This window comes from Octopus sinensis, linkage group LG7 (assembly GCF_006345805.1).
Source record: "Octopus sinensis linkage group LG7, ASM634580v1, whole genome shotgun sequence".
Lineage (NCBI taxonomy): Eukaryota > Metazoa > Mollusca > Cephalopoda > Octopoda > Octopodidae > Octopus > Octopus sinensis.
The window spans coordinates 71,249,031-71,264,217 of record NC_043003.1 but is presented as its reverse complement, the minus strand read 5'-3'; the positions used below and the strand labels follow the sequence as shown (position 1 = coordinate 71,264,217).

The 15,187-nt window shown below is 32.7% G+C and overlaps 1 protein-coding gene across 1 annotated transcript in view; it reads right to left on the bottom strand.

The window, feature by feature from the left end:
- The window catches only part of LOC115214248, a 255,736-nt gene that overhangs the window by 59,803 nt on the left and 180,746 nt on the right, over positions 1–15,187 (bottom strand). The window contains exons 61-70 of the mRNA XM_036504830.1: positions 9,357–9,533; positions 8,657–8,830; positions 7,434–7,607; positions 6,968–7,141; positions 6,183–6,359; positions 5,580–5,753; positions 4,943–5,116; positions 4,508–4,681; positions 2,996–3,172; positions 1,733–1,906 (exon numbers count right to left, since the gene is read on the bottom strand). Of these exons, the coding sequence (XP_036360723.1) occupies positions 1,733–1,906; positions 2,996–3,172; positions 4,508–4,681; positions 4,943–5,116; positions 5,580–5,753; positions 6,183–6,359; positions 6,968–7,141; positions 7,434–7,607; positions 8,657–8,830; positions 9,357–9,533 (1,749 nt within the window). The remainder of the gene's footprint in view (positions 1–1,732; positions 1,907–2,995; positions 3,173–4,507; positions 4,682–4,942; positions 5,117–5,579; positions 5,754–6,182; positions 6,360–6,967; positions 7,142–7,433; positions 7,608–8,656; positions 8,831–9,356; positions 9,534–15,187) is intronic.

Genomic DNA, 15,187 nt, shown 5'->3' with positions numbered 1-15,187 from the left:
GGCATCGACGCAGGGGAGTAGAAAATCTCAAATGTCTCCATGAAGCTACGATTGTAGAAGTATTCAATTGTTTCAAATGTGTGTTAACTCAACCGCCACAGTGAAGGAATCCCTGCCTGTAGCTCAAAGAAATTCTAGCGAGTAATCAATGAAGATTAGGACTGTTTATACAGAAATTAAACAGGTGACGCAGAGGGAGAAACGAGACTGCTCTCACTACATTACACCTTCTTCCCTAGGAAAAAAAAGCTGTATTTTATTGCTGCAGATAAGTAGAAGACCCTAGATGCCGCAAGAGAATTATTTGAACCCGAACTGGAGGTCGGCTAAGCGTGTGCCGCACAATTTCTCCACTAGAAAGCGATACTGGTAAAATGCAACCTAGTACAACTTGTTGTCTGGGTAACTCCACCAAACATGGTTGGTAAGGAGGAGGATTTTCGATATTTTGCAAATAAAAATCAAGATTGTTAAAGAACAGATTAACTCAGACGCTAATAGCCAACCAATGTGTACATCTGCATATTAAATATGTATCTTTACAACTTTGATGTTTCCGCAGCTCTTTGATATATATATATATATATATATATAATTTTCATAATGAGATAAAAATCCAAGGCTGTGAAAGATTTTAGAACACTTATAAATAGAAGGTCTTACAGCTCTCTATTTCATATCTTATCTAGAATAAGTATTGCTTAACCATTTTCTCCTACCGTCTCCGATGAAGGGATATATGAAATATCCCGGAAACAGCTGTAAGACCTATTTATGAATGTTCTAAAATCTTTCACAGCCTTTGATTTTTATCTCATTATGAAAATTTTTTATATACACATATGCTGATATATGACCTCCGTTGACTCCTTATTCGCATAATCACCGAGCTTAACTATAGTCTATCCATAGCACTTACTCAGCATTACCTGACACCTTTGAGTCTTACTGAGACCATTACTTCTCATAACTTACATATATATATATATATATATATATATATATATGTATGTATAGGTGCTCCGGCATGGACGCAGTCAAATGCCTGGAACAAGTAAAAGAATAAAAGAATATATACACATACACATACACACACATATGTATATATATATATATATATATATATATATATATATATATATATATATATATACATATATATACATATGCATATATACATACATATGTGTGTATATGTATTATATGGATATGTACATACGTATGTTTATATATATACACATATATATGTACATATAATATATATATATAAATAAATATAAGTTTATATGCTAGTACAATGTGACTTTTTTACAAATACTCTCTCATCGTCTTTTTATAAAATATGTAAATCAATATGCAAAGGGACTTCTTAATCACCTTATATATAATGAATTTCTTTACGACAAATTCAAGCTCGTATTTCGATAACCTTATATCTCAAGAAAAGAGTTGATGAACAATTGTATTTACATTATTTGTTAAAAGTAATGTATAAACGACAGGTAAGAACATGTAACGTTAGAATGAACAAAAACACCTCTAACTTACATGTGTACCTTTTTGTGCGCGCGTGTTTGTGTGTATGTGAACTTACAGTCACATATTATACAATATGATGCTTTAATATATCCAAATAATTATACACACATTCATGACTGACTAAAATAAAAGCTTATTCAACAAGGATAATTTAGTTGAACTTTTATGCAATAAAAAAAATGTTGAACCAAACCTCCACGACCACCACCTAAATTCTCCAGCGTGCTTCTAGCTTTCAGGAGATCAGACCCCAACTCAGGATATCCTGCGTTTTCACATTCGCCGATAAGTCTGTCCAATGCGGATTTGTCCCGTTGCTTAGTTGCTTTCCTAAGCTGGTTGCGTAATGTCTCAGGTGATCTGGATCCTAAACAACCAAGAATGTGAGTAAAAAAGCTTGTGAAAATGTTTTAGGAAAGACAAATTCTTGTCTAAAACTAGCATAGCTAAGAGCCCTTTTGACAGCTATTAGATTTCCTAAATAAATATGGATATATATATATATATATATATATATATATACAAACATACACACATACACACACACACACACACACACACACATATATATATATATACAAACACACACACTTATATATGTATATATATAAATATACATATACATATATACATACATGTTCACACACACATATACATGTATATAAATAAAAAGGGCTTAATAGATTAATAATGCAGGCAAAATATTTCATAAGTTCACTGTAGATGAAGATATACCAGGATAACAAATATGTCCAATGATAACCGTGGGAATCCAAGCAATCCGAAAAGCTGCCATGAGTCAAATTTGTAACTCCGCGATATGGGTACCAAGGTATATACAAAATACATTTATTAAAGGAAATTCATAATACCATCTTGAAATAATGTAACTATAGAACTAGATCCCTCTAATATTTATCGGAAATTTATGTATAAAATCCATTCTCTCTCTCTGTCTCTCCCTCCCTCTCTCTCTCTCTCTCTCTCTCTCTCTCTCTCTCTCTATATATATATATATATATATATATATATATGTATATATATTCATACACACACACATATATACATACATATATATGTGTGTGTATATATACTATATATTATATATATAAATACTTATATATACATATATATATATACATATATATTTGTATGTATTTATACGCATATATGTAATGACATGAAAATTATCGTTATGAACCACTATCATCATTATTAGTTTTATCTCATAATTTAGATTATAAAAATTAATGAATAAATGAATAAATAATAAAGAATGTATCGTTATTACTACTGATTACTAATATTGTCGTTATTATCATAATCACCATGGTCATAGTTCATCGCTATGATAGAATTATTGAATACCAACATGGAATGATTTAGAATTCAAGAATAATGTTTTTTCACGAATATACCAGAAAAGACACTTCTCTTTTCCCATCACATTACTAACCTGTTTGGGGATATTCTTCCATGTTTTCTAGTGTATCTCTAGCCTGGATTATCAACAAGTCCAATTCTGGCATGCCTGCAGCTACACACTCATCAATAACAGCTTCTAGCTTTTCTTTGTCTCTATCTTTCATTGCTAGCTCTAATCGTTTTTGCATCATTTCTGGAGTTTTCAACCCTAACAAACCAAAAGTGATAAATGAAATTCTGTTTGTTTTTCTATTATTTCTCCAGAAATTAAATTATATTTGCTTCACTGAATGAATTGAAATAAATTAATGGATAACCATACAGGTTGTTATGCAAGAATCTCAAAAACACGAAACAAAATATGTAATGTTCCTTAGTTATACAAGAAGCTCAAAGATGCAACGTAGAATATATATGATCCCATTGGTTATTAACATGTATATAAACGTAGAGTTCTGTATATAATCATTATTTCAATACTATTTACAGTATTGAAATTCCAGTTGAACTTGAATCAATGTGTGTGTTCAACTGAATGACAACTTCGACTGAATAACAATTTTTTGAAAATTATTTGAAAATGGATATTTGTTACTAAACTGTTATGAATGATGTTGCAGAACTGACAACTATAAATACAATTTCTTCTGTTATGATATCAATATAGCTATGTTGATGATAAACGCAACGGTTCAAGAAACAAACAAAAAACAAACAAAAAAACAAGTGAAAATCTGAGGAGTTTGACAGATTTCAGTTTTCTGCCTGCTACAGTAGAGTGACAAATTATTTAACATACGACTTAAAAAGCAGAGGTTAGTGGTTACTGTGAATAGTGACAGCTTAGGATGAGTCACAGCATGTAAAATATTATGACCTGAGACTCAGGCTATGGCAGTTCGTCATCAAGCATTTCACTTTCCTTCTGTATAAGACTCTTTTGTGAGATGACAACTTATTACAAGACATAATACTGTAATATAATAAATAGTAAAGCATTTGTTTAAAACACTGATGGGCCTTTTGCAAAGGAAGTTTAGGATTTTTGACAAATTGCTGTCGTTACATTGCGTTTTGTTGCATTGATTCGAGAGTCATAACATATTTTTCAATCAAGTTACATTAGTCTGATTTATGTTAAAAATACCGATTTTTTCTATATTAGAAACCTAAGCCAGTCGTTGTACTACCGGGAACAATTGTGAGGTTGAAATGTTTCACTTCACAAGTTTCATTTGATATTTCACCAAGACGAAATCCCAAAGATGTTAAGAACTTTATAGTTAGTGGCCCAGCTCCTAAACATATGAAATGCCTGAAATGTGTGGTTGAAGAGTGTAATTTAACTGTGACTGATAGTCTTTAGATTTTGTAATTTAAGATTAATTTCCTATTTTTACATTGTATCTTTACCATAATGTTGTCACGACATTTTCTACCAAAATAATGCTGTTTGAAATAATCAAATTAATTTGGAAATATTTTTGGAACATTTCCAAATATTATGTCAAAGCAACACAGTAATATTACATATATAACAAACCTCCTCGACCTCTTCCAAGGCTTTCCAAAGTGTTTCTTGCCTTTCGCAAATCTGTAGCGAGTTCAGGGTAGCCTAGAGTTTCACATTCTGCAACTATTTTCTCCAAACTAGGAATATCTTTACGACGAATTGCAATTTCTAATTGGTCTCGTAGAATATCCGGTGTTTTGAGATCTAAGACACAATGTTTGCATCATTTTATGTTTGTTTTAATTTAAATTGTAAATATAGCACCTACTTTAAGGAAAGTAATTTAACATAAAATAAGTTTTCAGAGGTATCTTTTACAGTTGACCATATTTTTACAAAGAAATTATTTATAAATAATTGATTTACAAGTGAATCACTCAATGTTCATGCAGCTTATGAAATTTACAGAGTACTTAGAAAAGGTAAGTAATAATATATAATTTAGTGTCCTTATTTAAATCATACCTCCTCTGCCACCTCCAAGAATATCTAATATGTTCCTGGCCTTTTGAATATCAGCTTCGAGTCCTGGCATACCAGAAACCACACTATCTCTAACAACTTTTTCTAAGTATCGGGCATCCTTCATTTTAATTGCTTCCTTAAGATTTTCATGGAGATTTTCAAATAATTTAGTGCCTAAAAATCGGATTTAAACGAAATATTTTATTGACAAGTTGTTTTATTCAAGATCAAAAATGATTGTTCCAATCATTTGTATATTTCTAGATACCTATTCAATATACAAATCATGATTTAAAAAACAATGTTCAAATTTATCTTTAAAATAAAAAGATGACGCCCAGCTTGCTTTAACAAGATTATTGATTTCTTTCTGATTAGACATGACAATGACTCTGCTATAGAACACAGAGTCCCGAAATTTTTATATTCATTCAGTTCCTTTAAATATAGTTATAGTAACACGTGCATAATTTGAGGCTATCGGAAACTTTCCATTTACTATATAGTATTCATGACAAAAAGAAATCCATATTTTCTTGAAATATACATTTCTATTCTCGAAATAAAGAGAAGCAAGCATTTTAATCGACTTTAAAAGAAAAAGTTTAGAAACAAACTAATTTAAAAACGACCAGACCTCCTAGGCCTTCTCCTAAGCTATTCAACGTATCCCTGGCTTTTCGAAGATCAATCGCTAATTCTGGATACGAAACTTCTTCACATATTCGAATTAATCTTTTTAATGAAGAAACATCTTTTTCTTTAATCGCTTTTTTTAGTTGATAACGTAAAGCTTCTGGTGTTTTTGCATCTGATATTTAAAAAAAATACTCCAGTATTAAATTAGCTTCGTAAAACAGCAAATTTTAAATAGCAAATTGAAACTTATTGAAAAGATGTGTGTATGTGTGTGTACGTGTGAGTGTTTGTGTGTGTGTGTAAAGAGTAAGATAGAAAGAGAGAATGAGAGATGCTAATGACAAGCTTGAGATCTCATCATAAGTTTTGGGATATATGGATAACAATCTTAAACGTGTTAATGTAATTTAAATTTTCGAATTTAAAAAAATTTCTGTATACCAGGCATTTATTAGATTATCCAGAGAAGGAATTATAAATTACAAATATTAGGTAAATGAACATCCGTTCAATTAAGATTGAAGTAAAGCTTTATGAATGGAAGAGATATTAAACCCTTAGCTGAAAATGACTTATTTGATTATATCATATATATGCAAACCTTCTTCACTGAAGTCAACTAAATCTTGCATAATTTGTCTAGCCTTTTCCACATCGTTGTCTAGTTCTGGCATTCCAGCAGCAACGCAATCACTAATGACACGTCTTAATTCTTTTTTGTTACCTTGAGTAACTGCAGCTCTTAATTTTTTCCGAAGACTGTCAGGTGAAAGTTTTCCTTAATAGATATAAAATTATAATATAATGTATATTCGCTAAATATTTTTAAATGAATTTGTTATATAAATAATATTTGTTATATAATTAATTTCAGTAGACAACTGAAAAGCCCACAACATTTTGGATAACTTTTAGTAATTTAACTCAAGAAAGACTACTAGAAGATAGTTTCCATAATTGAGTTTACAATGGATTTTGATTTCCATACCGAATAAAAAATGTTTTCAAACCGTGACACAAGGTCAGCAATGTTAGAGGAAGGGGAAATCGGTTACATTGATCGCAGTGCTCAACCGGTACTTATTTTATGCCCCCCCCCGCAAAAAAAATGAAAGGCAAAGGTGACTTCGGCAGCCTTTGAATTCGGAACGTAAAACCGGATGGAATGCTACTAAGAATTCTTTCCGGCGTGCTAACGATTCTGCCAGATCGCCTCCGAATGTATTACAATTAAATTAGATTTGTAGTAGAATTACAATCGAATATATACTCATGAAAATATCATATCTATATGAAAGGAAATACGGGGAAAATACAATAAAGACATTTTCATGTAACAAATGTTGATAAAATTTCAAGAAATGACTGTAAGCCATCTAAGCCAACCTCCACGTCCCCCTCCAAGATTTTCCAAAGTCTCTCTTGCATGACGAAGATCAGTGGCAATTTCTGGATATGCTAAATTTTCCGCCTCTTGAATAATGTTATCCAAATCAGAAACGTTTCTCTGCCGAACCGCATCTTGTAATTGTGCGCGTAATATGTTTGAAGATTTCAAGTCTGGCACCGCGAAAAATAAAAACATACAGGTTTGGAGAAAGATTTAACAAATTTTTACATTATACTGAATTAATTAGATTTTGTATTTGTTTCAAAAAGGATTTGATTATTATAAAAAAGAATCTCACTTATCATAAAGCCTACTTATCATAAAACAACAAAGTTGGGAATAAAATGTATCTATTTCCATTAATGAATTAATATTTAACGAATTTCTCAGTTAGGAATGGAATATTTAAAAAAACATGCTAATTAAAAATATTTTAGAGCTGGCTAACGAGAAGAATCTGACCTCCAGTACCACCATCGAGAATATCTGATACTTTTCTGGCCTGATGGATGTCAGCTTGTAATTGCGGTATCCCAGAGGCCACACATTTCCCTATTACATCATCCAACACCGTTTTATCTCTTTCTTTTATTGCGTCTTTCAACTTTTCACGTAAAGTATTCATGGATAGATTTCCTATTTAAAATATAATAAATTACGTATCACTTGCTTTCAAAACTTCAGTGTGATATTTGATTTTTAATTGTCATGAATCTAATTAAAGATAGGAGAAAAACAATCAGTTTCAATTCTCAGAGCGAAAAATTAGTAACAGTACTACAGAGTAAAATCCATTTGCCAACGTAAAATGACAGTCCTGATGAGGACGGTGTTACTACCTTTTTTTAGCCCCAGAAAAACATATTTTCCAGCTGGCTATCGACAGTGTGTTAATGTCCCCACGCAGCCTTAAACGGTACCTGCGGACTAATGGCTTCTAGGTTATGTCTCTTCATCGGCACAGGATAACCGCTGGCTAGAGATGGCAGCACTGGGCCTTGTTCGAGGTGTATACTTTTAAAGTGACACACAGTCACTGATCTCGTAAGGAGAAAAACGATTAGTTTTAAATCTCCGAGCGAGAAATAGATACTAATAGTAATACAGAGTAAAGTCTATTTGCCAACGTAAAATGGCAGTCCTGATTAGGACGGTGTTACTACCATTTTAGCCCCGGCGCAGGTACAGTTTGAGGCTGAGTGAGGGCATTAGCTCCCTTGTTCGAGGTTAAGGATGCAGTTGCTTGTCGATAGCCAGCTGGAAAAGATATTTTCCTGGGGCTAAGAAAATGTAGTAACACCGTTCTAATCGGGACTGCCACTTTATGTTGGCAAATAGACTTTACGCTAACTATAGATAACTATCGCAAAATACTCCACACCAGATACCTATGCGGCTGGCCCTCATCAACTTCGAGGGGTTGAAATTTATAAAATATCTGAAAAGAGCAGACTGTAACATTTAACAAAACAGAGTAAAACATTCGAATCAACTCAGTTTTAGAAGCGATGTAGCTGAGGTAATTAGAAACAAAATCAATCACAAGTTTAAGATAAAATATTTGTATGATAACGTTCCACTGCTGGTAGTAATTTCCCCCAAATTATTTGAGTAGAAACTGTAGCAATTACTATTTGTTTAGAGGGTTATTGATTTCATATGAGTTATTGACTGAACGTTCTAACCTCCATGGCTTCCACTCATTTCTTTTAAGATTTCTCTAGCTTCCATAAGATCAAAGGCAATTTCAGGGTAAGCTACTTGTTCGCATTCTCCGATTATACGTTCCAAAGCAGATTTGTCTCTACTTTTTGCTGCCTTCTTCAGTTCATCACGTAGAAAATCAGCAGAAGAAGGTTCTAATCGAATGAAACATAATTTAGTACGGAATAAACATTAGAAACAATTTTTTTTTCTATCAAAATTAAATTAATTGTTTCAATGAATCTGATATATTGAAAATTGAAAAAAATTCGATCCTATTTTGAATGAAAAGACATTTAGGAATAATTATATTTATTTACATTTATCGCATTTGTTCACTTATGAAATCAATGATAATTACGATGAAACAGTATACTTATTATGTTTATGGTGGATCACACCGACTCTAATACGGGTATATATAAATTTCAAGTAAACTTATTTAACTGTTTTTTTTTTTTTAGCTGCCGTTACACAAAGACTAGTTTTGCACATAGATAGAGATTAATCTAAAGTTACCATCATTGTGTGGTATAAAATCTTAAAATATATGTACTAGTGACTTCTGGAAAATTTCGTAATACAGATTCACAACGTTTTTCATACTTTCAGAATTGCGAAGACACATACTAGATTTTTTAAAACTAACAGAATGTTTCTTCGAAATATATTTATAACAACCTTGCTTTGGATTCATTTCCATGTCTTTCAATACAATTCTGGCTTGGTAAATATCAGAATTTAATTCTGGAAACCCTGCCGCAATACATTCGCTGATAATGTATTCCAATTTTTCTTTATTTCTTCCTGTTTGGGCTGCTTTTAATTGTTCACGAAGAGACTCAGGTGATTTAACCCCTAGAGAATGAGGTTAATTTGTATAAAATATCACGGAAGGACTTTTAATAGCCAAAAGAATGTAAATGAAAAAAAAAAAATCATAATGATAGTTTCTCATAAAACTTTTTAAAGTTTTGAAATAATTCATCTTCGCAGAGAAATGTAATTAATCATGTCAGATTTTCCATAATAAAAGTTATAAGTTACAAATGAAGGCATTTTTCCGAACTACGCATGCTTGGATTAGGGAAGAGAGAAGATATATCATTGGTATGATCGCGAATGGCGATGAAAGGAGGAGTGTGACAAACAGTTGACAGATTGTCTAACCAAGAGATTAAACAAACGATCGATTAGTTTGTTGGTTAGATTAACAAACCAACTGAATTACTATAACGGAGTGAAATTGAACACATGCGTTTGTTTATTATTATTGGCGTAACGGTCGTCCCAAGATTTAAACAAGATTTGTTTCAACACACAAATTCTCATCAAGAATCTTCCAAACCAATTTACTGCACTTTAAAGATAATGTTTATTTCCAATTTTGGCACAAGGCCAGTAATGTTAATGATTTTGGGAGCAGTCGACTAAATCGACTTCAGTACCTAACAGGTACATTATTTTATCACTACCGAAAAGCTGAAAGGAAAGAGAGACCGCAATGGGATTTTGCTCCATACAAAAAGGCAGAAGAAATACAAGGTATGTCTTTTAGTCTTTTAGTCTTTTACTTATTTCAGTCATTTGACTGCGGCCATGCTGGAGCACCGCTTTTAGTCGAGCAAATCGACCCCGAGACTTATTCTTTGTAAGCCCAGTACTTATTCTATCGGTCTCTTTTGCCGAACCGCTAAGTGACGGGGACATAAACACACCAGCATAGGTTGTCAAGCAATGCTAGAAGGACAAATACAGACACACAAACATATACACACACATACATATATATATATACATATATACAACGGGCTTCTTTCAGTTTCCGCCTACCAAATCCACTCACAAGGTATTGGTCGGCCCGAGGCTATAGAAGAAGACACTTGCCCAAGATGCCACGCAGTGGGACTAAACCTGGAACCATGTGGTTGGTAGGCAAGCTACTTACCACACAGCCAATTGTTTCTAATTTCAACAGAAACCCAGCAATTTTGATAGGAGAGTTGGTCGATACAATCGATACCAGTACTTAAATAGTGGTTTATGTTATTCTCCTCGGAGAGATGAAAGACAAAGCAAGATTTGAATTCAGAACGTAAAGATCCAGAAGAAATATTGTAATGTATTTTCAATGTGTAATTGATCCTGCTAATTCATTACCCTTTAAATATAGGTCTCTGTTTTACGCACAAAACCAGCATTTTGAGACGGGGGTTAGATGATTTCATCAACTTCAATACTTGACTGGTATATTATTTTATCGACTTTGAAAGGCAAAGTTGACCTCGGCTAGATTTGAACTCATAATGTAAAGAGTTGGAGCAAATACTATAAGGCAGCTTTTCGGTATCCTAACGATTCGATTTGGTCGCTATCTTTATTGTCTAGGATTTAGACACAAGGCCAGCAATTTTAAATCGTGAGGAGGGTAGCTTTTTACACATGTCCCAGTACCAGAGTGATAAGATTTATAGACTTCCGAGGGATGAAAATCAAAGGTGACATTGAAGGGATTTGAACTTAGAACGTAAATATCCGAAAAAATAGAACAAGGTCATTTTACCAACTTTCTAATGAATCGACCAATCCACTACCCTTTAAAGACAATAATATGACATCAAAACCACAAACCTCCCCAACCGCCACTAAGGCTCTTCAAGGCATGTCTGGCTTTAGAGAGATCGATTCCAAGTTCTGGATATTTGGCATCTTCAGTCTCCACAATGATTTTCTTTAATGTTGCTATATCTTTGCGCCGAACTGCCATTGCCAACTGATTCCGCAAAACATCAGGAGATTTAATTTCTGCCAACATTGGAGATAATTCGTATTAGCTCAACCACATTGTATTTTTGATGATTTTTGAAAGATGAAATTAGCGAAATAATATTTACAACGTCAATAGCTTCGTTCCTTTTCTTTCAAATTACGGGAATTATTTAAAAACGAGTATTTAAGAAAACCATAGTCGGTTTTATTTTCACTCCTACAAGGAAAATGTTATAGTAACTTAAAAATTAAATACAAAGAAATTTCAAATTAGGTAAATTAACTGAGATTTTTGAGTTTTTCTTGCTGCAGAATAAAATTACGAATATTTTGAAATTTTAAACACATCGAACCTCCTGTGCCTCCTTCGAGAATGTTTAATGTCTTTCTAGCTTGTTGTATATCATCTTTCAGTTCTGGTATTCCTGAAGCTAGACATTCATTAATTACTTTACCTAAATGGTATTTATCTTTACTCTTCATTGCCGCTTGAATTGCCTCTTGAAGCGCTTCAGCTGATTTCGTTCCTAATAAAAGTAACTTAAATTAATTAAAGTCATTCTATACTTGTTTTCTAAATAATTTCGTGCACAAATATTGACGTAGTGCGGATAATGTGCAGACTTAAAATTATTAGCTTGTAAATTTTTCGTCGATAATAATGGAAATGAATGGAATTGGTTTACCTTGAATGTTGCGCAATCATTTTAAAGATTAAATGCTCACTGATAATATTTTACCAGTGATAATTTCTCTCTTTAGTACTAGTAGGAAGATTAAATATGAAACATAATTGGTGGATTGATCACTAATTTTATCAACCCCAAGAGACATGAGTAATACATATAAAGGAGTTCTGCTTGCATACCTAGGACGATATTGTTGCGAGATATCATCTAAAAGAAGGCCGTCACACTCACTGACAAAGACCTAACTCACGAACACACTCCATCTATTGGTTCACAGGCGTGTTGTCCCCACCGCCTAAACTATAGTTATATACTACCCTCTTTCAGACACACTCCTCACCTACTACTTTGTCACATTCCTTGCAACTTACACAAACCATATTTCTTCAAATGCATTCGAAAATAGTATTGTAAACACTTTGTGGCACAAATTCAGGAAATTATTTCATAATCTCACAAATTATTTTTCAATCTCACAAATTCAGGAAATAATTTTACAATCTCTTTAAAATCTTGTAGAAGTGACTTGTAGTTGTTCTCAAATGTCACTAGGAAATGCATTATGATTCTTTCTACATCTCTTTTCGTTTTCTATTTCTGATCTAAAAGTCAATAAAATTCTTATAAATTGTGTAACCTCTTTCTGAAAATAGATACTTATATTAATAGGTCCAACTTACAGAGAGTACAAACGACAGAGAAAATTAAAGTTTGAATCTTTTGAGCAAACTTAGACTCCGATGTTTTTACGGAGGGTCATTCTACAAGGTAGAGAAATACTATAAGAGGGATCAAGTTGAGCGGGCGTAGAGACAATTATGCGGATAAACAAATTAGATACATCAAATATATTAAATATTAAATATTCCATCTTTGAACTTCTCTGTATATCTGAAATATTAGATCTTCTTTACTCTGATTTTATCCAATGTCTTATCCAATGTTAATTGCATCCATACGGCTGCATATTGAATTAAATCTACCAACATTATTATGGATTGCTGAGTACCCAGAAGCAACTGTTGGACTTATAACGCATTTCTTCCACCTCTTTAATTTTCTCAGTCGTTTGTACTCTGTGTAAGTTGGACCTATTAATATAAGTATCTATATACGAGCGTAAGTCAAAAATAATCCGCACTTTCACCATAACATATCTTTATTATTGTCACAGCACTTTCAGCGTATGCGTACTTATAGTTGGTACTATTGTGGTCATGTGATCGAAGTTTGAGCCTGATCGCGCCATGTTTTACGGTGTAAGTATGACCATTCCGCTAGCAATGTGCACCAAAGAAGAACAAAGTGCAGTGATCCGAGAGACGGTAATGGTGAACCGGTCCCCGTATTGTGCTAAAAACCTTCGTTGAATTTCAGCACCTGACACACCTTCCGACCAGAGAAATCGGATCACTGCTTTTTGTTCTTCTTTGGTGCACATTGCTAGCTGAGCGGCCATGCTTACACTGTAAAGCCGGAAAGAAAAATAGCACTATCCGGCTCAAACGTCGGTCACGTGACTACAATAATATCAACTATAAGCCTGCATGCACAAAAAGTTGTGTGACAATAAGATATGACGAACGTGCGGGTAATTTTTAACTTCTCGTATTTATATTTAAACATTCATCTGAAAGTATCCACCTTTTACTTTCTCTCGTTTTATGTATACATATATGCATATTTTGTATTTCATATCCTAACTAATATATTTGATATATTTGATGTATCTAATTCGTTTATCCGCATAATTACACCCCCCTCTCTCTCTCTCTCTATATATATATATATATATATATATATATATATATAATCATCCCTTACAACTGTTTCAATTAATACTCAGTAAATATTAAATTTATATAACCTGAGCATAATATCTTCAGAGGGGAAAAGTATACCCTTGGATGTGTTATATGTGTTTATGGATTCATTATAGCAGACTGAATGATATGGTTTATGATAAGCATTGTTATGTTATATGTTCGGGCGAGGGGGTTTACAGGTTCATTAATTTTCATAACTTTATTTATAACTTATAAACGAATATTCTATTCTTTTATTGACTATAAACTTACCTTATTTATATTTAAATTTCCTCTATCATCTCTATTTAATTTATTCATTTATTGTTCTAATTCTATTTACTTAATCTATCTTATCTCCAGTCAACCTGTAAATTCCTCTCCGCATCATTCAGTCCCCTATAATGACTCCATAAACTCATATAAAATAGGGTATATTTTTTCCGTCTGAAGATATTATACTCAGATCATGTAAATTTGATATTTGCTTAATATTTACTGAGTATGAATTGAAACAGCTGTAAGGGACGATAGTCAATTTACTGTTAATGATTAACTTCCCAATCTCCATTTTCTTTTTCTTATATATATATATATATATATATATATATATATATATATATATATATATATATATATATATATTTGAAAAAGAAAAAAGAATGTCTTTTTTCAAATATACCTAACTCTACCAGAGATTTCACATATTTTCCTATATATGTGCTTTTACTCTTTTATTATCTTATTTGTTTCCATCATTTGACTGCTGCTATGTTGGAGCACCGCCTTTAGTCAAACCTAGTAGCTATTCTATCGGTCTCTTTTGCCGAACCGCTAATTTACGGGGACGTAGATACACCAACATCGGTTGTCAAGTGGGGGGGGGGGGCAGACACTGACACACACACACACACATACATATATATATATACGATGGACTTCTTTCAGTTTCCGTCTGTCAAATCCACTGACAAGGCTTTGATCAAACTGAGGCCATAGTACAAGACACTTGCCCAAGTTGCCATGCAGTGGGACTGAACTAGGGACTCATGTGGCTGGTAAGCAAGCTACTTACCCACTCCTGCGCTTATATATATATATATATACACACACATACATACATGTTTATATACATACATACACACATACATACATACATATATGCACACACATAGGCACTCGTATGATGCACTGAATTTTATTTAAGAAAATATACGTATACTATAATCAGCGTCACTTGTACTGTGCA